Source organism: Salvia hispanica, chromosome 4 (genome assembly GCF_029641045.1).
Source record: "Salvia hispanica isolate PSC_SH4W2 chromosome 4, Shi_PSC_v1, whole genome shotgun sequence".
NCBI classification, from domain to species: Eukaryota; Viridiplantae; Streptophyta; class Magnoliopsida; order Lamiales; family Lamiaceae; genus Salvia; species Salvia hispanica.
This window is the reverse complement of record NC_142695.1, coordinates 53,002,251-53,030,129: the sequence shown is the minus strand read 5'-3', so window position 1 is coordinate 53,030,129 and position 27,879 is coordinate 53,002,251. Positions and strand designations below refer to the sequence as shown.

The 27,879-nt window shown below is 34.8% G+C and overlaps 6 protein-coding genes across 6 annotated transcripts; 2 read left to right on the top strand and 4 right to left on the bottom strand.

Moving 5' to 3' along the window:
- Positions 1–62: 62 nt before the first annotated feature.
- On the bottom strand, positions 63–759 carry LOC125191800 (uncharacterized). Its single transcript, XM_048089219.2, has one exon. The coding sequence runs from the start codon at positions 665–667 to the stop codon at positions 173–175; it is 495 nt and encodes a 164-aa protein (XP_047945176.1). The 5' UTR covers positions 668–759; the 3' UTR covers positions 63–172.
- A 7,455-nt stretch (positions 760–8,214) lies between these two features.
- Positions 8,215–10,057, top strand: LOC125196177 (membrane-anchored ubiquitin-fold protein 6-like). The gene is made up of 3 exons (XM_048094584.2): positions 8,215–8,827; positions 9,574–9,744; positions 9,831–10,057. The coding sequence occupies exons 1-3, from the start codon at positions 8,698–8,700 to the stop codon at positions 9,884–9,886; spliced, it is 357 nt and encodes a 118-aa protein (XP_047950541.1). The 5' UTR covers positions 8,215–8,697; the 3' UTR covers positions 9,887–10,057.
- A 595-nt stretch (positions 10,058–10,652) lies between these two features.
- On the top strand, positions 10,653–13,204 carry LOC125196176 (Chaperone DnaJ-domain superfamily protein). The gene is made up of 5 exons (XM_048094583.2): positions 10,653–11,118; positions 11,250–11,324; positions 11,832–11,971; positions 12,551–12,688; positions 12,776–13,204. Exons 1-5 carry the CDS (start codon positions 10,845–10,847, stop codon positions 12,977–12,979), a joined length of 831 nt encoding a protein of 276 aa, XP_047950540.1. The 5' UTR covers positions 10,653–10,844; the 3' UTR covers positions 12,980–13,204.
- An 82-nt stretch (positions 13,205–13,286) lies between these two features.
- On the bottom strand, positions 13,287–13,983 carry LOC125196178 (protein EPIDERMAL PATTERNING FACTOR 2-like). The gene is made up of 2 exons (XM_048094585.2): positions 13,805–13,983; positions 13,287–13,713 (listed from the first exon to the last, which is right to left on the bottom strand). Exons 1-2 carry the CDS (start codon positions 13,878–13,880, stop codon positions 13,478–13,480), a joined length of 312 nt encoding a protein of 103 aa, XP_047950542.1. The 5' UTR covers positions 13,881–13,983; the 3' UTR covers positions 13,287–13,477.
- A 1,276-nt stretch (positions 13,984–15,259) lies between these two features.
- Positions 15,260–16,179, bottom strand: LOC125192752 (ATP synthase delta chain, chloroplastic-like). Its single transcript, XM_048090384.2, has one exon. It carries the CDS (start codon positions 16,108–16,110, stop codon positions 15,367–15,369), a length of 744 nt encoding a protein of 247 aa, XP_047946341.1. The 5' UTR covers positions 16,111–16,179; the 3' UTR covers positions 15,260–15,366.
- A 9,111-nt stretch (positions 16,180–25,290) lies between these two features.
- LOC125193154 (FCS-Like Zinc finger 5-like) lies at positions 25,291–26,101 on the bottom strand. The gene is made up of 2 exons (XM_048090899.2): positions 25,741–26,101; positions 25,291–25,605 (listed from the first exon to the last, which is right to left on the bottom strand). Exons 1-2 carry the CDS (start codon positions 26,013–26,015, stop codon positions 25,458–25,460), a joined length of 423 nt encoding a protein of 140 aa, XP_047946856.1. The 5' UTR covers positions 26,016–26,101; the 3' UTR covers positions 25,291–25,457.
- Between the last annotated feature and the right edge of the window lie 1,778 nt (positions 26,102–27,879).

Here is a 27,879-nt window from a genome sequence, read left to right as displayed (position 1 = left end):
ATTATAATACACTAGTTAACCAAAATATTAAAGTTGATTAAATTTTCCGATACACTAATTAATTTTCGAGTTAAAACCAATAAAACAATATCACACATTATTAGCAAAAATAAAATAAAAATTGAAAAAATGCATTCATTTAATGAGAGAGAGAGAGAGAAACTGTATGTATTCATGTGTGAACCGGCGGAGTAAACACCGGCACCGTCGCAACAAAACCACCGCAGGGCTTCAACCCCAATCCATTATACTTATAGCACTCCGCCGCGGCTTCCTCCACACTCAAATCACAATCGATCGCCTCATTAACGATTTCAGGACGCCGCATCTCCTCCTCCGCCGCATCCTCGACGCCGTCGTCGTCGTCAACGTGGACGAGGTTGAGAACGAGGCGTCCATCCGATCGATCGGCGACGAAATAGTCATGGCACCTCACCCTCTCCTCTCTGATTATCAATCTGCCGTCGCTCGTGTAGTACTTCCTCATAACCCACGGCATTGGCGACCGGTGACTGTCCGCGCGCACCAGCCACGTGATCGGCGGCGGAAGCTCCTTCTTCTCCGGCGCCGCGGGGCGCCTCTGCCTTCTGCGGACTGCGGCGACGTCCGATCCGAGATCTAGACAGCTCTCGGCACCGATGCGGTCTCCGATTTCCGGATCTGGCATGGCGATCGATCGGTAAGGCTAGGGATTTGGCGATTGTGAATTTGGGGGTTTTTGCATGAGCGGTTGAGATAAATATACAGGAATTGGGGGTGACAGCTAATCATAAAAAATCCGGGGATTGGGTGAAATTATTATTCGGATTACGATACTTGAATTAATATTAATTTTGAATGATTAGAGAATTAATTTTAGGAAGATTAATTCTCTTTTTCTTTTTTTCTGATTTGGTAAATCTTGATATTTCCGGTTGGATTTCCCTTTCCATGCCGTGATAATATGAAAATCTCTTTAACACATTACCATATTCGTTTTAAATAAGAAAATGACTATACTCAGAATTGTAATATAAATGTGCGATGTGTCTAATTAATTCAAATTACTGGATATAATCTATTGAATTTAATATTTATACATTCGATGCCTTATTTAACGAAATTACTAGTATTTCTCATTCATTACGTCTTCGCCAGCTATTAAAATTGGATTAATTTAAGTTATTGTTATGGAGTGGTATATATTTAAGAAAAATATATCTTCTTTCTCAATTTAATTGTTGCATTTTACGAACGCAACTTGTGTCATTATATAAGAAAATCATTTAGAATGAATTACATAAACGGTACATGATCTTTCACTTTCGCACATAAATGGTACCTGATCTTTATTTTATATCGTTTTTTTTACCTATTAATCACATTTTTGGTACCTGATGTACTCCCTCCGTCCCGCTTAAGATGACATGTTTTCCTTTTTAGTTTGTCCCAACTAAGATGACACATTTCCTTTTTTGGAAACTTTCTCTCTCCAATTAATACACTCAACCACTTTTCTTACTCATATTAAAATATTCATCTTTCTTTATCTCTCTACTTTAATACTTACACCCACTTTTTCTCTCTCCAATTAAATAATTTAACCAATAACTCCTAAAATCTCGTGCCGGCTAAGAAATGTGTCATCTTAGCCGGGACGGAGGGACTAATATTCATCCCAAAATACCCCCCCCCCCCCCTCCCCCGAAACAAATTCATTTTTCCATTTGTGTCATAAAGGGTATTTTGGGCATTGACAAAACTAGTACCAAAAGTGATATTATGATACATTCTCTCATTCTTCTCACTATTTATAGTACTATTATGATTAATCAATATTAATATTATTATTTTGATGTTATAAATTAATAATTAATTTATTTTTTAATATATATTTAATCGTAATTATATTTAATTATTATATTAATATTATTATTATAATATTATTATTATAATAGTAAAAAGTAGTAATAATTAATAAATAATAATTATTATTTTATATTAAATTAATAATTAATCAATATAGTCTCAGTCAAAATTTAAAATTATGAATTGTATTCATAATGATAAAGAGTTGAATATTTTTAGTTAGGTGTTTCAACCCTAAAATGAGTATAAATAATTTAATTAAAACACTAAAAAGACTGCAATTAGATGTATGTATAAAACACTAAAAAGAAAGAACAAAAAGAGGAAACATAAACCAAGGAAAAAAGAAAGAAGAAATGAAGATAAAATACTAAAAAAAGAAGAAAATGTAGAAAAAAGAAATATGAATAAACTAAAGAAAAAATAAATAAATAAAAAAATAAAAAAAAATCATATATTTGGTTCTATTTGATTGAAATTTTCAAAAATATCATCCATAACAAAAAAATCACATATTTAGTACATAAAATTATTTTTGTCATGATATATCAAAAATAATATAAAATAAAGATCAAGTACCATTTATGTGCGAAAGTGAAAGATCATGTATCGTTTATGTAGTTCACTCAATCATTTCATTTACTATCAATAATTTTGTTAAACAGTGTGCCGACTTAAAATACTATTATGATCGGTCCAATTAAAGGAATGGGCCGTTAATTTGTTTGCCTTAAGATATAAATTAGTCATAAATAAATAAATGTTCATATAAATAATTGTATATTTATAATTATTGTTGTTGTTAATTTAAATAGAGAATAAAACAAAGGACCGTTTTGGATGCATTCACATAAATTACTGTGGAAGAGGATTTCAATGAACCTGGTAGCCAGAATTTGAATAAATGAGAACTTACCAAATTCTGATTCTGACTATCATTTATCTCTGACCTCCACTTCTATTCATACTTTATTAAAAGGAAACAAAAAATGTCTTAAAAATTGTAATCAAATGATCATAATTGCACATATCATCTGAATTTTTTAAAAAAAAAATCATTTTGACGTCACTTATGATAAGTGAAACAATATTGTATTTTCAATAATATTATCGTCTGATTTTTCTGAAACATTAAACTATGATAGAATTTCATACTCTATATTTCTCGGTAATTAATAACCTTAACTTAAATTGCACAATGATTATTAACTGTAAACAAAAGTGGACAAAAAAAGGGGTATGTTGGTAGAGCATCTCCCGAGGAACAAGAGAAGAATCAGAAACAGTGACAGTATTTGGACCAATTTCCAACCATTTTGTATATCAGTATATACGTACAAATATTTATTGCATGCCATCCTAATTTTTTTTTAAAACTTTAATTAATTGCATGGCATATGGCGACGTGCACTACAGCTACGTAATCAATAAAATTTTTTCCATTTTCAGTTTTATTGTGATTGAATTTGAATCCTTTAAATTCTAGTTATCAGACTTGTGTAAACAAAAGTTTAAACCACGTTGAATCCAACTAATATGTTGGTTTCAGCCTTTCAATACGATTCATAATTATCACACTCTTATATCATTCTCATTGTTGAATAATCAGCTAGTACTCAATCATTAATTTGGATTGAGAATTTGGAATATCCGGACACATACTTCACGAAATGGTTCATGCATGTTTCGTGCCAGGAGCAACAAGATCGAGTTGGTAAGGATTAACCTTTCATTTCTATTGTAGATGATCATAAATGGCCTCTTTACCATTCTGTATAAATGTACAATTCTATTTGTACAGATATGGTAGCGGGGCGCATTCAATCCTTTTTTATCTATTATTTTTTACTTATTCATCGTGTGTAAGATTATAATACTCATTAATGAATTTATGTTTGTTGCTAGTATTAATGATCAACAGTAAAATCGTGGATTTTGATTAAATTCATCTGTCTTAGCCTCAAATCTTAAATTGAAGCCAAGAAACTAAAAAATACAAAGAAAATGGCATAAATTCGGTTTGAGGAGAAAATAGAGAATATTTGAAATTTCTTGATTTTTCATTCAAATTAACTACAAAAAAAAATGTCTCAGGAAAATAGAATTTGCACATTTACGATATCTATATAAAATACTCCACCAGAAGTTTTTCATGAAAACTTGATTATTGTGAGTTAATTTTGCACTGTTTTCAAACTTTGTTGCCATATTTTTACTCTTTAGTCTTAAGGTTATTTCAATCTTTATATTTAATATTTTCTCTCTCATCTTTTCTCTCGGTTTCCACTTTCTTCTCTCTCATATATCCACCTCTCCATCCCACAATAAGAGTCATGTTTTTTTCATTTTGATCTGTCCCACTAAGAGTATGACTCATATTTCACTAGCTTATTCAACTAATTTTTCTTTAAGTTTCTTAAAACCCGTGTCATTATTAAATAAGACTCCTATTGTGGGACAAGTGAGTATTTATTTTACTTTTTTTCTCACCCCTCCATTTTCTCCATATTTCTCAATTTTATTTCATTTTTTCTCTTTCTCTATTCCCTCTATTTTCTTCATATTTCTCAATTTTATTTCATTTTTTCTCTTTCTATATTCCCTCTATTTTCTCCATTTTCACTCATCCCTTAATTTTTTTATCCCTTCAGTTAGAGCATCCACAATGACGGCTAGCGCACCGGCTAGCCGATTCGCGTCATTAGCCGGTCGGCTAGCCGAACCATTGGAATCGGCCAGCGCCTTTTCGGTGAGAAAATAGGTGAGCGCACACCGATTTGCGAGCGCTCGCCGATGCGTTGGCCGCCATTGCAGGCTCGCGATCGACGAGCAATCGACCAGCGCTATTTTTTATTTTTTTATTTTTGAAATTTTTGAAACACTATATATACGCGATTTTAGTTTCATTTTCATTTGCACCACTTGTATTAACGAGTTCTCTCTCTCTAAATTTCTATACAAGAGCAACATCGAGCGATGGACAACAACAACGAGTTCAGTCCAGCGACAAGCGGATCTCAGACTCCCACGGTACTCGTGGGATCTGGATGGGGTAGATGGGCGGCCAGATGGGCCAAGGGTACAACAACCCTTGGCAACAGTTGATGGGGTTGATGGCGGGCGCACAGGGAGGGATGCCGGGCGGGGGGAGGTATGCCCCAGATGCCGCAGGGAGGGATGCAGCCCGGTATGCAGCCCGAGATGAAGGGGTCACCGGGGGTGGACACGGTCTATCGTCCCGCTCTTGATTTTTTTACGGCTTCGTCTCACACGTTGACCCTAGTGGAGACGCAGTTCACTGGGGGATGACCGTTTCTCATTACATGAGCTGGGATCGATATCGGGGAGGAGGGCACTGCCGTTCCAGCGGGGGGAGTAGAGGGGCGTCGTCGGGCCGCCTCGAAGAAGAAGAGCAAGGTGGTCGGCGAGTCGTCAACAGCCGGCTGTTGACGACTCGCCGACCACGGAGGAAGTGGACGGAAGAGGAGTACGTCGCCCTGTCCAAGGCGTGGTTGTCGGTTTACGACGATCCGCTGGTTGCAAACAACCAGTGGATCGTCAACATGTGGGCTAAGATTAGAGCAGCCTACAAGAGGTACTGCTCGCACGAAAAGGATTACAGCGGGGAGGAGTGCCGGAAGGGATGGGAACGCATCAGGGCCGCGGTCGGCCGATTTTCGGGGTTGTACGCCAACGCCCTCCGCATGATGAGTAGTGGGCAGACTGAGGAGGACTGCCGGAGGATAGCGAAGAGTCAGTTCCCCAAGCCAGGGGTTTATAGGGAGTTCACCTTCTGGAACTGCTATCTGGTGCTGAAGGACTCCGAGAAGTTCCGGGCGAGGGTCGACGCTGGGTGGCTGAATAAGCAGAAGCTGAACTATTCCGGCGATTACAGCGGCAGCAGCGGTGGTTCCCACGACCTCCCCCGGATGCTGAGGAGTTTCTGTCCCCTCCATCGTTTGCGACCGCACTCGCCCGGTTGGCCAAAAGCGGGCGCAACGGGCAGCGAGGGGATCCTCCCCCCTATCGCCCCAGGAGGTCCAGTCGGCAGCCCCCGTCCCCCCACCCGCGTACACCTTCTTCTCGCGTCAAAAAACGCGGGAGCAGATGTACACTGTCTTCCAAGATTGGAGGGCCGTCACTGACCTCACGGAGAAGAAGTTTCTTCACTCGATGCTCGAGAGCATGCGGGTCGATTTGGATGCCGCGAGGGCACAGATGGGGGGCTCAGATGCCACCGATGTGGAGGTCCCGGGTGGCGGCGGCGAGGATGGCGGCGACGGCGATGAGGAGTAGAGAGAGGCGGGGCTCGTGTGTGGAAGCCCAATGTTCTTTTTTTTTAATTATGTAATTTTTTTTATCTATGTACCTTTTGTTTATTTAAATGAAATGAATAAATTTTCCCGTATATGTCTCGTAAATTTAATTCCGTAATTTATCGTAAATTTAATTTCGTAAATGTAGTTGTTTTTGAATTATTTTTATTGCGGCTAGCCTGTGGCTGACCTTAGGCTAGCCTATTCGATTAAAATAATGATGTGGCAGGTAGATTTTTAGTGCTGATGACGTGACAGGGAGAGAGAGTGGATGACCTATGGCTGGCCTATTGCCACTGTGGATGCTCTTAAAACTTAAATATCCAATACACATCAAAGTAAAAAGTAAAGACCATTTTAATTTGATGAATATATTATTTCAAAAAAAAATTTGAAATAAAAGAATATTTTTTTTAAAAATTTCTTCACATGAGTATATTTTTGGACAAAATTGGAGCCATGTGTTTGAAATAATATCGTACACGAAAAAACTTTATCTTAGACACGTCCTAAAAGTTGTGTTCGTCTTACTCTAGTTATTATACATACATTTAATATTATTAAACTTTGTTCTCTTACCGGGGACGGATCTAGAAAATGATCATAGAAGGGGCAAAAATACATGTGTAGATATTTGAAGTACTTGAGGAGGGGCATTTAAAGAAGAAACTAATATTAATTTTTTTCTCCAATAAAATTTATACATAGATATGAAATTTTGAGGGATGGCATTTACCCCTCCTCCTTGCACATTAGATCCTTCCCTGACTCTTATTGTATTCGGAATGACTAATTACAATATTGTTACTGTACCGTATTTCGATATGTCGTACTGCAATTCAGTATATCGATTTTTAACAGTTATCAAATTTCGATTTGATATACCGCAGTATTGATATTATAAATATATGTAATATATATGTGGCATTCACGATTTTATCATTTTTTCGGTCGGTAAATGAAATTTCGTACCATTAACATACCAAAATCACGATATACCACAAATTTAATATTTCAATATTCTTTCCACACCTAAATGTAAATGCATAGTATAATATTATTTTATTTTATCCTATGGAATAATTCATCCGTCCAACATAAATGTTTTATACTGCCATTTTGGAACTTTCATCACTAAATATTAGTACTTCATTTCAAATTTATTATGTTTGAAAAATGCATTGTACACATCATATTTTATTATAAAATTAATGTATGAGAGTATAATTACTTGCAATACATTAACATTTTTCATCCATTTTGCTTTACATTTATTTAAATTCATGTAAAGTAAAGCAAGATATTTTATTCAAAATGGAAGGAGTGACACATAATCCAACTAATTAATATAAATATTAATAGTATTAACTAATGCACATACGCAACCATATAATGATAATTTTAAAAATATTTTATTACTAATATTATATGCACTTACAAAATCACACAAAGATTATTTATATATTAAAAAGATTTCATTACTAGTATTAATTGTTAAAATAAGTTGAATCATGCATACTCCATATTCCATAGGAAGGACATAATAGTATACGCAGTTATAGTTTTACACAATTTTGATTTCTTATTCTGAGTAATTGTAATGATATTTATTATATATTTAGATGATTAGATATACCTAATATGGAGTATGATTTATTTGGGGTTTGAAATTGTATATAAACGTGCATTAATACTTTCATCGATAAAGCTAGAAAAGTGCAAATTATATCAAACGTGCAAGGTGCGAAGCTCTAGATTTTTCCCTGGTATTTCTTTACTATATAATGTGTAAATTAGTTTATATGCCATAAATATAATTTCCTTTTAAAGATCACTAAATTTAAAAAGTCAATTCGGATTTTGCCAATTCCAATTATTCAACTATATTACGTCGTCAAACATCAAAATCTCTAAATTTTCACTGATATTCATGAGAAAACCTATTCTTCCTTATAACTATTTTGGCATGCAAAAACGAAATCTATCCATTAATTTTTCCAATATTCAGATTAATTCATAGTAGTTGACTGCTAATTCAGCCTTTGAATTCAAAGCAAAAAGAAGTTTCTTCTCTTTCGTTTAAAAGTAAAATATTTATCCATTTAATTCCCCATAAATCATTTAGTCATCGATTCATCTCCGCTACCGTTTCTTCCTCTCAATCTCCCAACTTCAAAAATTCCCCAAAATTTGATCTTTTGTGCCCCCATCACCAGTAGATCTCTCAATTCTTCACAACCAATTCTGATTCGGTCATTCAGACTAATTTTTTTGGCTTAATGAATTCGTAAAATTTTGATGAGATTCTTGAAGATTATACAGCTGAAAAGTGGTCAATTGTGGTCCAAAAGCCGAATTTCTTTTTGACATTTTCAGACAATCCCTGAAAAGTCTTGATCTAGATGTGGTTTTAGTTTCGTTGAGCTACAGGAGATGTATATTTTTGAATAAAGTTCGTGTTTTTATTTGATTGAATTTGAATAGCTGGCTCTGGGAAATTGAGGGCTTTGCACAGTTTTGAAGGCTTATTTTGATGGCTGTGGATGGATTAGTTGAGCTTAAATTTAGGCTTGCTGATGGCAGTGATATTGGGCCGAGCAAGTATAGCTCTGACACAACTGTCACTACTCTCAAAGAAACAATCATTTCACAATGGCCCCAAGGTTTATATATTGTGTTTTTCCCCTGCTTTATGTGTGTTTTGGGTTGCTCAAGTGTTAATTGTGGCTCTTGTTGGGGTTTTAATGGCAGTGCTGAATAGTTGTGTTAGATTTTATTTGAATCTGTTGCATCTTGTTATGTTTAGTTCTTGATTCATTTGCTCTTTTGTTGCTTATTTGAAAACTGATGGATGATTGTGACTTGTGAGGAGTTTATTTCGGAGAAAGGGTCATGCTAGTGTTAAGGTTATGTACTTGAACTTCAAATTAGTTTTTAACCGAATACGAATAGATTAGTTTTAGCTACGCGTTGGCTGGATCCATACCATGCTGGACTGAAGTTCGAACTAGCTCTGTTAACTTCACAGTAGAATCTTGATTTTATCTTCCATACACCTGTTATTAGCTGCGATGGGAAATCTTCTTACTCGTGAAATATAACGTGTTAGGCCGGTGAAGTTGATTAGTTCATAGGGGTTTTTAAAGTAGGCTGACCCTTTGTGTTACAGTTTTATAGTCCTAGTGATATTCTTTATAAGATTTGGATCAGAGCAGTGCTATATACTATTTCTCATCGAATTATGTCTTGATGCTCGATCCTGTCCTTCCGTGTTGAACAGTAGCAACTGATACATAGCGAAACATAACTTCACTTTAGACTCTCCAGTTCGTGTTGCCTATAACAGTGTTATATGTATGTTCTATGTCGTGTTCGCTATCAACCTCACAGAGGCACGTTGATGTTGCAGATAAAGAAAACGGACCTCAGTCCATAGACGAAATAAAGCTCATTAACGCTGGGAAGATACTAGAAAACGACCGAACACTCGATGAATCACGAACTCCTCTAAGTGAAGTTCAAGGAGACGCTATCACAATGCTTGTCGTAGTGCAGTCTCCTCTTCCAAACAAACACAGTGGTAATAAACTACTTCTTGTGCTCTTGAGTATGATACAATATGCTGAACCTTTTCTACCGATGTATGACTCTACTTTATTGTCTCAGATAAATTGCAGCATGAATCCCATCAAAAGACCGGATGCTCGTGCTCGATCATGTAACGTGTTTGGCAGGGCCGAATCAATGTCGTTTACAGGCATTTTACATCGTTTTACAAGCATTTTCCAAGCGTTTTACTTTATATGATTTCAGTTTCAGGCAAAGATGTGAATTTTAGAGCACTATATACATATATTTTTTAAATGCAACAAATTCAAATATTGTCCATATAACCAATCTTGAATTTTTCTCACAGCATTGGTATTTGGTAGGGATCTTTGGTTCAAATTGGACCGGCGGTTAAAATACGAACGTCACTAGATAGATAAGTAATTTGCATTTGAAAACTGATCTAGAATTGATCTCACAACATTTTATAAACAATGTTTCATCAATGTTTTTAACTGGTACAAAAAGTTTTTTTCATAAATCGTAGTAGTATAAAAAGTTTCACTAGTGTTTCAAGTTCATACATTATTATACAAAAAGTTAATACAATAAACAAGAAGGAAAAACACTTATGAAACATTTTGTGCAAAATGAAAACTTTTCGTATAAATTTAAAATCTGAACCACTTATCAAGTGTTGAACCAAAATCAGAGTACTATAAAAAATCAGAGTACTATAAAAAAACTTTTTCCCGTAGAACTTTTTAAAGAGTTGCTTTTATAAAAGTAGAAGTTAAAAACAGTTTAGTAAATTCTAATTATTGACAATGGCAATAAATAGAATAGAGAGAAGGGGGAAGTGAATCTAACCACATAAAATAAATGAAAAACATTAAAAATGAGAAAATAAAAAAAAAGAAAAAAAAGTATAGAATCCAATTGTGATTCTCATGAACTCATAGAACGATTCAAATATTACACGAAAACATCACCCAATCTAAGTTTTTCCAAATCAGGACTCCTACGTCAATTCATCTTCAACAATTTCTCAATTCATCTCTAGAATTCCGTCGAAAATCGTAACTAAAAACGTGAGAAACCGACTAAATCAGGTGGGGTTAGCTGGAGACGATGAGCAATCTGAGGGCTATATGCAGGCCCCACGCCGTGTTCGCTTCCATGGCGTGTTGCTACAGATCGATGGGTAGGGTTTCGTCGCTTGAAAAGCACAGCCGCAGCTTGGGACGGCCGCCGCCGCCGCCGCCGCGTTATATCGCGGTTTGGTTCGATAGGTTGGGGGAACAGAGACCGTATGAACCGCGGGTGAGGCAGAATCGGCAGAGGAGAATGGTTGCTACCAAGGCTTCCAATTGGACTGATTCCAAATCTCCCTACGAAACCCTTGGTAACCTCTTTTCTTTTTCAATTTTGCTCTGTTTGTGTTATTGTCCGATCGATATATTTTGGGGATTGTGTTGTGAAAATTTCTGCAATTTTATCACGATTGATTTACAATATCTGCAATTTTTCACTCAGAATTGGAGAAGGATGCAAATGAAGAGCAGATTAAGGTGGCATATAGACGATTGGCTAAGTTCTATCACCCTGATGGTTTGTCCCTAATCTGCTGTACCTTATTCTGTTTTACTTTTTTTTTAATGCCCTATGTTGTGATGAATATGAAATTTGAAGACATAAGAAAATTGGACTTGCTATCAGTTAAGAAAATTAAAAATGTTCTGGTTTGGGGACCTTAAATTAGCTGAATGAGGTGTATCTTTGACGAAATAGCGATCAACGTGTAACCAGCGAATATACGCCGGTCACATTCTGTTGTTCTTGATCATAAACTGGAAAAATTCATCAACAGTTGCATACTCTGATGTGTCATAGATTTAATGTTAATATCGATGTTGTGGTTATATATAGTTCTACAAAATATGAAGTGAAAAATTCTGCTTACCTCTGAAGTTTTTTGCATTAGTCATTAATGCAAGCTCCTCGAGGAGCATGGATCATCTTCTTAAAGAAATTTGATTCAGTCACTAAATTTCAGATAACAGGTTCATTGCGAACTAAACTTATCATTCTATGACCTCTACTTTTCATGTGTTGCAGTTTACAATGGGAGAGGGACCTTAGAAGAAGATGAAACAGCAGAGACTCGGTTCATAAAGATTCAGGCTGCATATGAGCTTCTTATAGATGAGGAGAAACGGAGACAATATGACACTGACAATCGTGTGAATCCAATGAAGGTAATATTTGTTATTTGCCCTTCTAACTCTCCAGTTGTGTCAATAGATCTGCATAATGCTACAGTTCCTTGCTTCTCTATGTTAGCAGCTTCCTTTGTCCAACCTTTAATCCCATTCAACTTCTGTGAGAGATTTAAATTTAAATATATATAAAAATTATGTCATCTGTTCAGAAAAAACATTAGGCTGCTTAAAAGCGTAAAAAATGTACTATAAAGGTTGAAACTTGAAAGTTGTCAATAATTTTATAGTTAGTATTGTGAGTGGTACACATTGTGTGATTGGAAAAGGATCGGGCGAGAATGACAATTGCAGGAGAGAAATGTTAATCATTTTCAGCTCTTTGAACACAGTAATCTATGGTGGATGCATCTCGTTACTTATGCCTCCCCTCTGTCCCGTTAAAGAAACCGGGACTCTTTTCAGTAGCTCATGTTAAAATTATTTGCATTAGTCTGTTGGATATAATTCAGGCTGTTGAGATTGTTCAGAAATTCTAGCTAGTCAAGTTCTTTAGCAGCTCATGTTTTTTGTTTTCCTTTTCACTTCCCATTTTCCTCACCCACTGAAATTTTATAGGCATCTGAAGCATGGATTGAATGGATTCTGAAGAAGCGAAAAGCATTCGACCAAAGAGGTGATATGGCAATTGCAGCATGGGCCGAACAACAGCAACTCGAACTCCATCTCCGCGTACGCCGACTTGCTCGTTCAAAGGTGCGTCACCGCTGCATTACCTAGTCGCTGATATTAAACCAAAGTATTGTGTTGCTTAGAAACTGTGCTGTTTGATTCGATATTCAGATTGATCCAGAAGAAGAAAGGAAGATACTGGTGAGAGAGAAGAAGGCTTCAATAGAGCAGTTCAACAACACTTTAAGAAGACACACGCTCATCCTGAAGAAAAGGGATCTCAATCGCAGGAAGGCTGAAGAAGAAAAGAAAAGGTTAATCGGACAGCTTCTAGCAGAGGAGGGCCTTGAACTTGACAATGATGAAGATAAGTAATCCTACCTAGTTATTCTTAATTTGCATTTACCTAGATATACGTGTGTATAGAAGATGAAGCACAACTTAGTTTGTAAGACGCTTCCCACCAACCACAAGGTAAATGAGGAACCATTATTGATCCTCTTTAAAAAAAAATGCATGTACTATATGATTTACTGTTCAAAGCTATGTAACATGCTTGTATATTTAAATAAAAACATATGTATATGATTTACTGTTCAATGCTTTGTTAGCTCTAAATAGTTCAAATACTTTTATTGTACTTATCAGTAATAAACATCAACATTTTTTGCTAGACCAAACATGCAAAAAGATCCATCATAAAACAACCGAATATTTGTTCTGGTATTTACACGTCTAAGTAGACTCAAAACTTGTCTCATTTGGCAACATTTCTTCCGCTTGAATTGCCTAGGATTCCATGACTAGTCCTACAAAACTGGCTAGGCTAAAGGCAAAAGAAGTAGCGACAACAACAACGAGAGAAATGAACTGTCAATTAGATGGGACGTGGTAGTATTTTCCTTTGCACATGCAGCGGTAGACGATGGGGCATGACTCCACCGCGCACTTGTTGAAGCTCACCATCACCCTACGGCAAGGGCTGCACGCTCCACACGCGTGTGAGCAGTCGGGTAGGCTCGACCCTGTCGGGTAGAGCTCCATACCTAACTCTCCCTCCTGCCCATTTTTCTCACCCTTGTAGTTGGCATCTCTACTGTGGTGGGCATCTGTGAAATAAACCAACAATAAGTTAAATGTGACAATGTATAACTAATTTAACATAAAGAAGAAATAATATATACAGGGATTTTAATTTACAATGATATGGCCTGAGAGCTTGACCACAGGGAAGCAACAAGAAAAGAATCAAAACGATACTATAAGTTGGCCTCATTTTTATAGAAACTTTCTTTCTAATGTCACAAGATTTAGATGGGAAATGAAGGTGTTGAGCATATATGAGAAGGAATTCATTTATAAGATATATTGGGGTGGAGAATTTAATGTTGGAAGGATGTACAATCTGATCAACTTCACATGAAAAGGGTGGGAGTTTTCCAAAGTCACGAGTTTTGTTCATGTCTTATAAAATGGTCTAAAAATTCAAAAATAAATGACTATTTTACTTTTGGTTTGAATAAAACCATAAGCATACTGTATTAGGATATTAGAGGAGATGTATTTCGCGTTTAATTTGAAATATAAGGATAACGCAAAGCACATTAATTGTGAGGAGAGAGAGATGAGGAGATTCACGTGGATGTGTTCACTGTCAAATTGTGGATTCAAACATGATATGGTAAGTACACTTATATACGACATCAACACTTTCTCCACCAGTCCCCTCTTAACGGGCATACTGTCGACGATTTGAGTGACATTGGAAAATAGAAGACATCCGAGTTTTCGCGAGGGGGCACGACACATTGATATCTTTGTTGTACTGAACTTGGTATGTTTTCTCGGTTGCTTCACTTGATTGGTGGAGTGATGCGGGCGACTGATACGATATCGTGACAAGGATCGACGGCGAGGAAGCCCGGCGATCAAATTCAGGCTGCACGGGAGGAGACCTCCTCCATCGGACAGTTCGTCAGTTTTTTGAGAGAAAAATAAAGAGAAAGCAAATTTGGGAAATATCTTATCATTCATATTAACTGTGTTGACAAGTTCCCTTTTTATATCTAGACTCTAGGGCGGTTCGACCTCCTATCTCCTGGGAAAGAACCACAAAGAAAACCTGAGATAGAGCTTATAAATACGCTCGACTTCCTACTCTATTACATTAGATAAAAGAACATAACTAACTATAAATAACTAACTCCCTACTTAGTCTTGGAAACGGATTGGAGCATAGAGCCAAGGACCGAACATAGCTTCTTCTGCAGAGTCATCAAGGCTGTTCTGATGTTGTGTTCTTATGTTCTTGGACTGAGTTGGTGGTTGTTGTTTTTTAGGTGTTGTTTACTTTGAGATGCAATTTTGCTTTGGTTGATTGTTATGGACGAACTCTCTTGCTCGGTCTTTGGTTTTGAACCTATTTTTGAATATGGCATGATCACTCCATGACAACACAAAATTAACATTTGTGTTTATAATAAAATAAACTGTGTACCGCAATACGATATTCCTAAAATTGTGTGTTTGTAATGGTGTGATGAAAGAAATGAATGATCCGAGGGCTCCTCTAAGTGTTTCCAATTGAGCATAACGAATTCAACAAATCCATATCACAAAGTATTATTTATTGTTAATTGGCAAAAATAACATCAATTGAATCTTCAAATAGGAGTATATATTTCCCCAAAAAAATTCATAAATCCATACAAAACTATATAGCGTTGGAGATTAATTACACACCAAAAAAAAAGGAAAAAAAATCATCCGACTAACTGAATGTCGCCGAGATCAAGCTGCGCGGCGATCTCCTCCAGCTGCTTCTTGACGCTCAAATCGATCAATTTGGAGCCGGAATTCCCATACCGGATGGTGATTCCGGCGAGCAGCGACTTGTCGATGACCGTCTTGAGCTTCACATTCTTCGCGCCGGTCAGCTTCTGCACGCGCTTGGCGATCTCCGCCAGATGCTGCGGCTCCAGCTCCACCACCGACGCCACCGTCGCCACCTCCGTCTCCGACAGCCGGTTGGCGATGAGCTCGAACTCCGCCGCGATCTCCTTGATCAGATCCACGCGCTTCATGTCCACCAGGATGTTCACGAAGTTGGCCACGTGCGGCTGCAGCTTCAGCGAGCGGGAGATCTCGTCCGCGATCTCCCGCTTCGCCTCGTCCCGCACGGTCGGGTTCGTGAAGTAGCTCAGCACCGCCTCGTCCGAGAACACCTCGGACGCGAGCTTCTCCACGTCCGCGGCCGTCGCGGCCAGGGTGCCGTTGGCCAGCGCCACGTCCGCGAGCGCGCTGGCGTAGCTCCCGGACGCGGTGTTGGCCATCCTGGCCCCACTGCGGCCGCGATTGCGGCCGCGGAGGAGGGGCCTGAGGGTGAGCCTTGTGAGCTTGAAGTTTGAGGAGAGGGAGAGTTTGGTTGGTGGCTTGGATTGGAGTTGCGCCGACGGTGGGGAGCGGGAGCGGAATGTGATCGGAGTTTGCTGTAGGGCGGCGGCCATTGTAGCGGCGGCGTGAAGAGTGCGAGCAAGAGAGGGAGTTTTGAATGTGTGGATATTGAAAACTTGAAATGGGGGTTTAGGCGGGGAATAGACGGATGGGATTGGATGTGGGAAGAAACGGACGGTTGATATCGGAGTGACCATCTAGTGATTGTCATGAAGATTGCATCTTATCTCAAGTCGAGGAAGGAAAACGTGACACGTGGATGATATTTTTGCACTGGATCACAATTTTTTAGTCTTGAATTATAAGTATATTTTGATTTATGTATGAGAGTTCCGTTAAAAAATCAGCATTGGACACATTTTGAATTAAATAATGTTTAATGTAGATCAATACATATTCCTTCTTTACGTTAAAAGTAAAAACTTTTTTAAATCGATATAGATTTTTAACGCAATGAAGGATATTAAGAAAAATAATGATTGATACTCCTAGGGGTGTAAATTCGGGTATCTGAACCCGAAATCTCAAAAATATCATACCTAATACCCGATTCGTATGTGAATTCGGGTACCCTAATACCCGATGCGGGTATCCGAACCCAACTAATCGGGTACCCATAAACCTGAAATTATTATATTTAAAATTTATTCTTTTATATAAATTAAATTGTGACGAGAATAGAAATTATTAAAAATCACACGATACATATACTATTTATTGACTATAATTCTATATTATATAAAATACACACTAGACGAATAAAAACTACTTAATTTTAAAATAATATTTTCTTTTTGGTATAAATTGAAACATAAAAGAGATTAAAATAATTTTTTAAGACATTAAATGAACATGTAAATAAAATGGAGAAAGTATAACTAATTAACTATATATTTTCAAAAGATAACAAATAAGAACCTAAATAATTCAACATGCATGAACTGAACACGAAGGTAAAGAAGAGAACATACGCCCAAAAGAGAGCAACAGCAGTGGCATGAAGGAAACTTGAAAAAGTGAGGCACACAAAAAATTTATAAATCTACATGTGATTAAATAAAGTTACCCTAGATTTACCCTACTGGCCATAGGCCCTATACTAAATAAAAATATTTATCACAAATACATAATTAATGGGGTTTAATCGGGTACCCTAATACGGGTTTCGGGTACCCTAAACCCGAAAAATCATAACATTAGCTACCCAAACCCGTACCCAAACCCATAATTTCGGGTTTCGGGTACCCAAAACCCGTCGGGTATTGGGACTGGGTCGGGAATACCCGAAATCCGCGGATTAAATTTTCAGGCCTAGATACTCCCTCCGTCCCACAAAGATAGTCGCACTTTGACCCGGCACGGGTTTTAAGAAATGTAATGAAAAGTGAGTTGAAAAGGTTGGTGGGATGTGGGTCCTACTTTTAAAGTATTAGTTTTATAATAAAATGTGAGTAAGAATGAGTTAGTGGAATATGGGGTCCACTACCAAAAATGGTAAAAGTGAAATGGGACAAATTTTGTGGGACGGACGAAAATGAAAAAATGGGACAATCTTTGTGGGACGGAGGGAGTATGTTATTAGGTATAATGGATCTCCTCTCATTAGAGAGAAACGCTCCTTAAATAAAAAAGTTCTATTTTTAAAGGACGGACTGAAATGAAAATAGTTTTCATTCTAAAAAAACAGGCTAAAATTTTAATAGTTTTCTTTTTTTATATAGGACGAATAAAATATTACTCCCTCCGTCCACAAAAAATAGATCACTTTTGCTATTTTGGGACGTTTACAAAAAATAGATCACTTTCTAAAAATGAAAAGTTTATCTCTCATACTTTTCCCACTTTTTCTTCCCTATCTCATACTTTACTCACTTTTTCTCTCTATCTCTCTTACTTTACCTACTTTTTCTCCTCATCTCTCTTACTTTACCAATTCTACATTAAAACCCGTACCGAACAATAATAGATCTATTGTTTGTAGACGGAGGGAGTATTTAGGATCAAAAGCTAATAAACTTATAATGTATGGAACCAATAACACATAAAACTTTATTCATAATAAAATATCAAGTGGTTGTGGTTTGTAGTTTTGGAATTAGAACGTGGAGAAGACCCTATCAGGGGAAAAAAAAAGGACAATGAAACCAATTGAATTTATAAAATGCTTCTCGTTAATCTAATAAATTAAAGCATGGAAGGCTTAAATAGATAATAAGAAGGCCTAATAATAAGGGTTGAGGACTTGAGGTTAATGAAAGAACGGCCCAATACACATTTTCCATTTTACTGATGCATCTGACTAGGGGTGGAAATAAACCCGATCCGAAAAAATCGGGTATCCAAACCTGATAATCATCTAAAGATCTATCCAAAATCCGACCCGATATATTTTCGGATATTCCAATACCCGCCCCGGGTATCCATACCCGACGTATCGGGTACCCAAATACCCGACTCTTTATATGTGTTAATAACTAATAAAAAAATTAAAATTTTATATATTAATATAAATATAGAAATATTTAAATTGACTAATATCTTTAATGTTGCATTTATTTTGTAGTATAAAAAATGGATCACTTTTATTTTAAAATATATGATTAAGTTTATGGGGATTGGTTATGCAATATGTAAGTAAAATTAATAAAAGCTACGCATTTAATTAAACAGTCAAAAGTCATATAAAAGTCAAAATAATTAACTATAATATAAAAATCATATGAATTGGTTATGCAATACGTAAAACTTGAGAGTTTGGAGAAGTCGTGACCTAAAGTAAGAGAAGTTGACCTATTTATATAAGTATAGAGAAAGTTAACCTAATAAGTTGTAATTAATAAATAAATTAGCCTAGCTCTTGAAGCCCAAAATGGCTAAACCTAATTTAAAAATTACTTTAAATAATAAATTGAATATTCGGGTATTATCCGATACCCATTCGTGTTACCCAATACACGATTTATCTTAAATCTCAATACCCAATCCCATATCCAAACCCATAAAATTGGATATTGGGTATCCAATACCCGGCGGATATCAGGTCGGGTGCGGGTAAACCCAATACTCGATATCCGTATTCCCACCCCTACATCTTACGTCTCTATAATAAGCAAGTATACTTAAGTAATGCTTAATTTTTCCAAAAAAAAAAAAAAAAACTACTAATGCTTAATTTTTACCCAAAAATGATTATCTTCAATATTGAAATTTTGAAAAGAAGACGTAGATAATGTCCACAAATAAATATGCATTGATTTAAAATAATTTTAATGGCGCTGAAGTTACGGTCTAGGAGCATAACGGGCCGATGTTTTGCATTACAAAGGGCCCATAATATATTAACTGTACAAAGGCCCAAAATAATTTGGGCATGGTATCAAAATGTATTAAAATATGAAAAAAATGAATGGTACAATTTTTGGTCAAAAAAATGATCAATTGCATTAAAGAAACGAAAGAAACTATTTCCAAACCAATTGAGTATTTGAATTTAATCATGAAAGTGAAAGGAAACAGAAAAAATAAATAAAATTAGGTGGAAATATCAAAAAACAAAGATAAGAAGATAGAAAGAAAACATCTAAAATTAAATAATGAGAGAAAATTTGTGTGACGCTGAGAAAAAAAGAGCTCTTTGAATATAAGGGGGTTGGGGAATAGGACATGTCCAAACAAGTGGGAGCCCCAAAGTCTTGATTATTAATTGAATGTCTTACCAAAACTTGACTATAAACTTTCATCTTACTAAATAATAGTAGTAGATATATGTGTGTGTGTGTGTGCTCACACGTGTGTATAATACATACATGTGTTTGCAAGTTTAATATACAAAAATATACTACTCCACAATATTTGCTATATGGATGTCCTCCACGGATTAGGTTTTTTTTTAGGACATGACCCTACATTCTTCTCTATATTTCAACCAAAACTTCCATCAGTGCAAGTCAAGTTGTGGATTTTACTTAAGCTACAATATATACACATTTTTCAAGTTCAAATAAAACATATTAAATACAAGTGCAAGGGTGTATGAATTGTATTGTATCTTAATACAAAAAATAAAAAGTGCAAACTTAATGATAAATCGTTTCCTTTCCTCAATTTAGAAAGGAAAATTTGGAACACAACTCCCAAATTTCCGTTTCACCAATAGCCGATGCTTGAACCCTGAGGCGATATAGTACTAATAATAATATTAGTATTTTCTTCGTTCTATTCAATATAGTCACATTCTTCGATTAACATATAAGATTTTTAGTATAGTAATTGAAAATATTAAAGTATTGAGAAAAGTATAGAATGAGGAGAGAGAAGAAATATGATTTATTAAAAAAAGATGAGTGTAGTACATTAATATTTTAGTAATTACTCAATTTCACGTTAATAGAGTAATTTTTTATTTTGGGAAGTTCCAAGTTAATTGAGTCATTTTTATTTTTGACAAAGAATAATTATCCCTTTTACTTTATTCTCTCTCCCATCTCTCTTACTTAATTCTCTTTACCTTTTTTCACCATCCATTTAACACATTATTCTTAAATTTCGTGTGAAAAAGAAATGTTTCTATTAACGAAAACGAAGAGAGTACTTCGTAATGTTTTCAGGATAGCAATTTAGAATTTCATAATTGTTAAATATAATTGAATTACGTTCAAATAATTTCTTAAAAAATTAAAAGTAGTAGTGTTTTTGATATAGTGGAGAACAGAAGATAGGGCCCTCTTTAATAATACTCCCTCCGTCCTGCTTTAGGAGTCCCGGTTGAGTTGGACACATGTTTTAAGAAAGAAGTGTTTGAGTGTGTAATAAATAAATATTGTAGTGGATGTTTGGACCCACTTTTAATTGAGTGTCCGTTAAATAAATGTTGTAGTGGATGTTGAGACCCACTTTTAACATTTTTTTATTAGTTGTAGTGGATGTTGGGACCCGCTTTTAACACTTTTTAGGTATTTTTTATTAATTTATCTCAACCGGGATTCCTAAAGCGAGACGTCCAAAATTGATCAACCGGGACTCCTAAAAGCGAGACGGAGAGAGTAGAACTTTATTTCTCAATGGGGCTGTTATATTCAGTCTGACCAGTCGTCATGTTTATTATACATTTATTAGTATTAAATTGAAAATAATATTTGGCGTGCCTCAACTACTTAAACTAGTCCCTGTTATTTAGGGAGGAAACAAGAATCAAGACTATGAGATCCCCTAATTTAATAAATTCATTCAAAAAGGAAGAAATAATTAATTAAATAATCAGCGTTAATGGGGATAATTAGTGTCTTTGTTTGATAAAGATCACACATTCATAATATACATACAATGATACACACACAATACATATATATACATTTTTTAAGTATATGAATGAATTAATTTGGACTAGTAATCTTTGTATTTTCTATCATTTGTCACGAAAAGCAATATCACCGTAACTGACATAAATATATAAAACTCATTACTCCACTGCTGTATATTCACATGTATTGCGCCACATATTAAAAAATAGTATGAAGTAGCTAGAAATAATTAATTTTGAAAAGGAATTTGACTAGAATTTTGTTTGAGAAAATTTACTTTGATATATATTCTTAATTCTTAAAATACGGCGTCATTGACGAGGGCACAAGGCATACACCATGTTATATTCCATGTCGCTAAACCTGTTTTTCATCAAAAAATTAGTGTATTTTTCATTTTAAATAGAGTTATTTTATTAATATAAAGCTTATTTTTAACTAATAATATATTTTCTTTTCCTCTTTTTTTTTCTATGATTTTATTAATTTTGCATTAAACTTGTACGGTTAATTAAGTACTCAAAATTTTGGTAGTAGACGAAGATGGTATCTAATTAATAAACGCAAACCAATAATTAATTTTATTATGGACTAAGTGATTATAATTGGAAACCACATGCCCACTAGCGCAAGTGGCCATTTTCTAAATTTGTTAATTCACAACCAATCGTATTATATTATATACTATATAATTAGCTTTCGTCGATCATCTATTACATACGTTGCGTCATATCAACTTGCATCCATTATAATAATAGTAATATACTAACTTTATCTTCAATAGTTGCATCGAGTCACGAGAAACATTTATTCAATTAGTTACCTCAATGCATAGGTAAAAATATAGGGGGATCGGAAAGGTATTTTATTTTATTTTATTTTTTAGTTTTCAAGTTTGGAAAATTTTAAAGTATTAAGAAATTTCCGGTTAAATCTATATAAATTATTTGTTTGTTCTATGTAAAATTTTAAAGTATTAGGAAATAAAATAAAATATACTGATATATTTTTCACCATAAATAATTTTTACAGGAGGATTTCTAAAATAGACTTTGTTTGTTCTACCCTTCTATGTGAGATATTGATAATGCAAAAGTATATATTGGGATTTCCAGTTGGATTTAGCATAACTAAAGTAATGGAGTAAATAAAATTGAGAAGAAAGCAACTTTTGATTAAAGTTATTCTATTTATTTAATATTCCATGTTGTTTCCCAATCTACTGCAGAGAGTATAATGCAAATCGCCACAAGACCAATCAAAAGAGCATAAAACAAATAGAAAAGAAAACATATTCATTTCCCAAGGTCCAATTACAAAGTAAAGATGCTTTATTCATCAATAATAATAATACATGATGCTTCTTCCTTTTGATCTAATTAAAGAACATCGAAAGTGAACATGAGTAGTACTACTCAATAATTAGTGTTTGCTTAAGTTTAAAGTACAAACAGTACAGTTTGAGGCATTCTAGATTTTAAATTATTTGTTAAATTCTCTGTCATTTTTGTATTTTAATTGACAGTACAATTATGTACACAAGCAAGAATTCATCATGAATAAATACATTTTATGTGTGTGATACTTTGACCTTAATTAAACAGCCACCCAAATTTAAAATCATTTGAATTTTGAACCTTTGTTATCTCCACTCGTTAGTATAGTTCAGTAGTTTGTATGGCTTAAATTTGCTTAGTATATAAATATATAATATTCCATACTGTAAGTGGAGAATTAAGAGCTCCTATTTTAGTCATTAGGGTTGGATTAAGTTTTATACACTTTGGTGGAGTTCGGTTGTCATGACTAATAATTATGAGACTATCCATCTAGGATTAAGTTGTGGGATTATTTTAGTTGGAGGGAGGAGACTATGACTAATTATTATGAGACTAACAATCTAGGATTAAGTTGAGGGGGTAATCATATGAACCAAACATGATACATATTTAATCATGAGATTTAGTCTTGCCAACCGATAGATATTTTGGTTCGAATTCATGTATATTAGAGCATCTCCAACCATTCCACTAAACTCAAACTCATTTTAGTGTAAATCTCACACTAAATATTGATTTTACTCCAACCATTTACACTAAACTCAAACTTAAAAGAATATTCTCTATATTATGCTTTTTTTACTCACAAAATTTGAAAAACTTTTAGGTATTGGTTTAGTGTAAACCTAAAGATAGGTATTTTTTTCTCAAAAACCAAAAATAGGATTGGTTTTTGAGTACTATTGGAGCTAAATACCTATCCCATTTTAGGTTTTAGTGTACCATTGGAGATGATTTTAAAACCCTAAAAAACCAAAATCTGAATTATGCTAGTATAAAATTTGCGAACTTCAGTTCTGATTTTTCAGATTATCTTATATTTCGAATCGTATTTTATTCAATATTGTAGATTTTTGAGTAATTTAGTTCAATTCAATTTTAATTTTTTCATTAAAATTTGAAAATTTTAATTGGTTCAAAGAATTCAATCCAAACTCTAACACCCATTCCTAGAAGAGGTGAATGTCTACATGGGAAGGATAAAAATATACTCCAATTATTAATAAAATGAAAAGTAGGATGCCTTTTTGCAAGAAAAATACTTATAAATTGAAAAAAGAAAAGAAAAATAAAATTTGGAATCAGAAAAATAAAATTATGTGGTGTTGCATTTGGTGAACCCTACTGAAGCCATAGTGGGTATAAAATTAAATGGTCCCACAGCCAAAATTCATTTTCGTTGGCCCCAAACTTCACATTACCTTCTCAAGTCTCAACCAATCAGTTTAACTTTCAGAGAGAGAGATATATTATTCGAAACTTTAGGAGCAAAATGAATACATGAAAATCTAACGTCATCTAGTTAGCGCCAATCCAAAATCTCTTTCAGAAAGTTATATCAGCATATTTTTTTAATTGAATTGGAATTCTCAAAGAAATAATTAATTGTAAAATTAGATTTACTAGCTTAATTAGACTTCAATATTAACATTTCAACATCGCTTTTACCATGAAACTGTTAGAAACTTACGTCACAATCCAATGATATTCGACTTGGGCTCTCAATGATGTAAAAACAACTTTAAGTAGCTATCAATACAACTATTCATACATCTATTATTTGTTGAAAAATGATTGCATGTTGGCCCACATTAAATTACTACTCTAGTAGTGGCCAATTTATTATGATTATATGGTGATTTTTTCCAAAAAAAATAGTTATGTTTCTATTTTGATCTATTCATAAAAATCAATCCATATTTATAAGTTTTTTTATACCAAGGATGAGTCTTATTTTAAATTAATAATATTTTAATAAATATTTTTTCTTTTCTCTCTCTTTAGCCATTTTAAATTAAAACTTATATTGTAATACTCCCATTCGTTACCGAGATTATTTTTTATAAACGAAGGAAGATATTTAATTGTGTAGTATAGTACTTAGTGTGAACCATATTTTTCTTTTACATGTTCCTCGGTTTATAAATAGGAATATCAAGAAAACAGAGATTTTAAATAAGGTAAAGTAATGTGAATTAAAAAAAAAATTGAAATGTAAATCTCATTATAATATTAGTTATACTAAGAGAGACGAGGAGAGAGAGAGGAGGATAATTATAGTTAAAGTAGAGTGAGTAGATAACAATCTATATTATTAAATTGATATAACTTCTAAAAATAGAATCCACGTATTTTTAAGGAACGGACGAAAATGAAAAGTGTACATATTTTTATGGAAAGAATGAAATATTACTTTTAGAATGGAATGAATTATGGAAAGAATGAAATATTACTTTTAGAATGGAATGAATTAGAGAAAAATGAGACACATTTATCATTTACTATCATTTCTACATTCTACAATAAAATAATTTTATTAGTTAGAAGTTACTGTGTACCTTCAAGTCTTCAAGCCATACATGCAAGATTTGGATTTTGTAAATTGATTTTAATTAATTGGAAGCATGAAATAGCTTTACACCAAAACTTTTCCCATCACCTTGAGAGGTGAAAATACAAACACAGCCCCAATTTACATGCATATTCATATACCCATCCAATATGGATACATACATACATACATACACATAGATGCTAGTTTTAGCCTATCTGCGCCGCCGTCACCTTATCGCCGCCGCCGGCGGTGGCGGCTTCCTTCTTCGCCGCCGTAATTGAACACTTATCTTTTCTCTCGTCCTGATTAATTTGCTGCTGCCTGCACTCTAGACTGCAGAAAGCACTATCACCTCTGCAAAAAACAATCATCAATTAACACAAAATCTGGAAAAAAAAATAAATTAAGATGATGATCAATTGATTACAGATATATGCGATTCAGATTTAACAGATCGCGAATTTAAAAAGTGATTGATGTAAATTGTACCTGTACATGAAGATATCGTGGCCAGGGACGAGGCGGCGGTTGCAGAAGGAGCAAGCCCTCAGAAAACTAGCAGTTTGAGCGTAATCCGCCGAATTGCGCCGCTGGAGCCTCGGAGCAGCCGCGGCGTAGTGTTGATTTAGGTCGCCGTTGAACGGATTGTGAGGATCCGACGGCTGATAGAGCTGCGCCACAGCTCCGCCGTTGAGATCCAAGGTGAATTCGGTCATGCTCGTAGTCCTCTTCATCGGCGGCCGACCTCTCTTCCCCACCATCATGTCTGCTCTAGAAGCTTCCCTCTCACAGATATACGATTCAATCGAGGCGATTTGAGAGAGAGAGAGAGAGGGAGAGTGCAGAGAAGGGGAAGGTTGGGGAAGATAACGAAGAGCCAGAAACGGGGGAGGAGATCTGAGCCGTTGATTTGGTTTCTGATTTGAGAATTTTGGGAGATGATGAATTATTGTTGTGGGAGGCCACGTCAGCGCTCGTTTTATTTTATTCCTATTTTGGAGATGGATCAGAATTTGGAATCTTTGGCGATTATTATGTGAATAGACAAAATATAAATGTACTCAATAATTTTATTTTTATTAAATATTGGTAATACAGTCAAATTAGTTTTGTATTTTATACATAATTTATGTATAGATGATGTTGATAGATCGTCTAAAATAAAAGGAAGTTATGGGAACATTGGTGGATCTTCTCTAAGTAGAGACATAGAAATTATGGTGGTTAAATAGTAGTGATGTTTAAATAATAAAACTCCTTATTATTTCCTAGAATGGAAATAAACGCTTAGAATAGGATGATTTGAAAGTACTATCAAATTAGTGTAGTGATGATCAAAACGTCTGTGATTTAAAATAAAATTGAGAGGTTAGTGAAAAAGGAAATTGGCCGAATTCAAACTTGTTTTATGGAGCTGTACTATAATTAAATACAATGTGAAAAAGAGAGGTGGTATATGTTCGTGAACCATCAATCAAATAAATAAGCGAGGTTATGCTTTAAATTTTAGTACTACTATTAATGATCTAAATAAAATTATATAATAAAAAGCCCAATGGCGGAGCCTGGCCCAAGAACCGCATTTGGTCCAAACGGACTGGCCCGTATATTTACATTCCTAAAGGGCCTAACACACCAAAACCAATAATCTCCCCAATCATAACTATCTCAAAATAGATTACAAAATAAAAATAGAGGAAGATTGACGTCGGCTGCCGCGACGCCGTGAAATGGCCAACCAGAAATCAACACTATCCCGTCTTTGAGAAATATTTGAAACTACACGACTTTTAATGCACAATTAATAAGATAAGAAAGACTTAGAAAAAATGATAAAATAAGAGAAAGAAAAAATAGTAGAACTAATGTGCGTGGATTTTGAGGTCAACTTCCTAAAATAGAAAATTTAGAAAAATTCTATTTAGAAATGACGGACTAAAATAAAAATAATTTTTATTTTTAAAGGACGATGAAGATATCTATGGTCTATGGAGTAAGATATTTTTGACTTTTTGTTCGGTCAAAGTTATTTTTTTTACTTAATGCATTAGTGTCTATTTAAAAGTTTATACTACTGTTTTTAAGAGAATGTATTTGAGTAGTATTTTAGTTCATTTAAAGTCAACTATTTCCTCCGTCTCATTTCTTTTTTGTTTTGTCCAACAAGGATGATCCACTGATAAAAATGAAAACATATTTATCTCTAATTTATTTTCTCCTTTTAACACAAAAAATATAACTTATCTTTCTTAGGACGGATGGAGCAAGACACATCTGTCGTACTTTCGACTTTACCAGGAGCATTGAAATAAGAATTAAGAAGATAAGCATTTGATATACAAACAACTCAAATCACAAAGTCAATGATAAGAGATTTGACAAATTCAACTCCCCTCCCTAGCTGTCAAGAATCTCACAACTAGCATTTAACATACTAAAACCTAACATGTTTGACAAACTGATCAATATATACAACAACCTCATCACTTAATCAAACACACATCAACCAAGTAAAGGAATGGAATTGAAGCATTTCAGCCACATCCACGGCCTGGTCTTCCACCAGACGTCGCCAGGGTCCGAGATCCACTGCTCCGGCTGCAGATCCCCGGGCTCTGGCAACGTCTT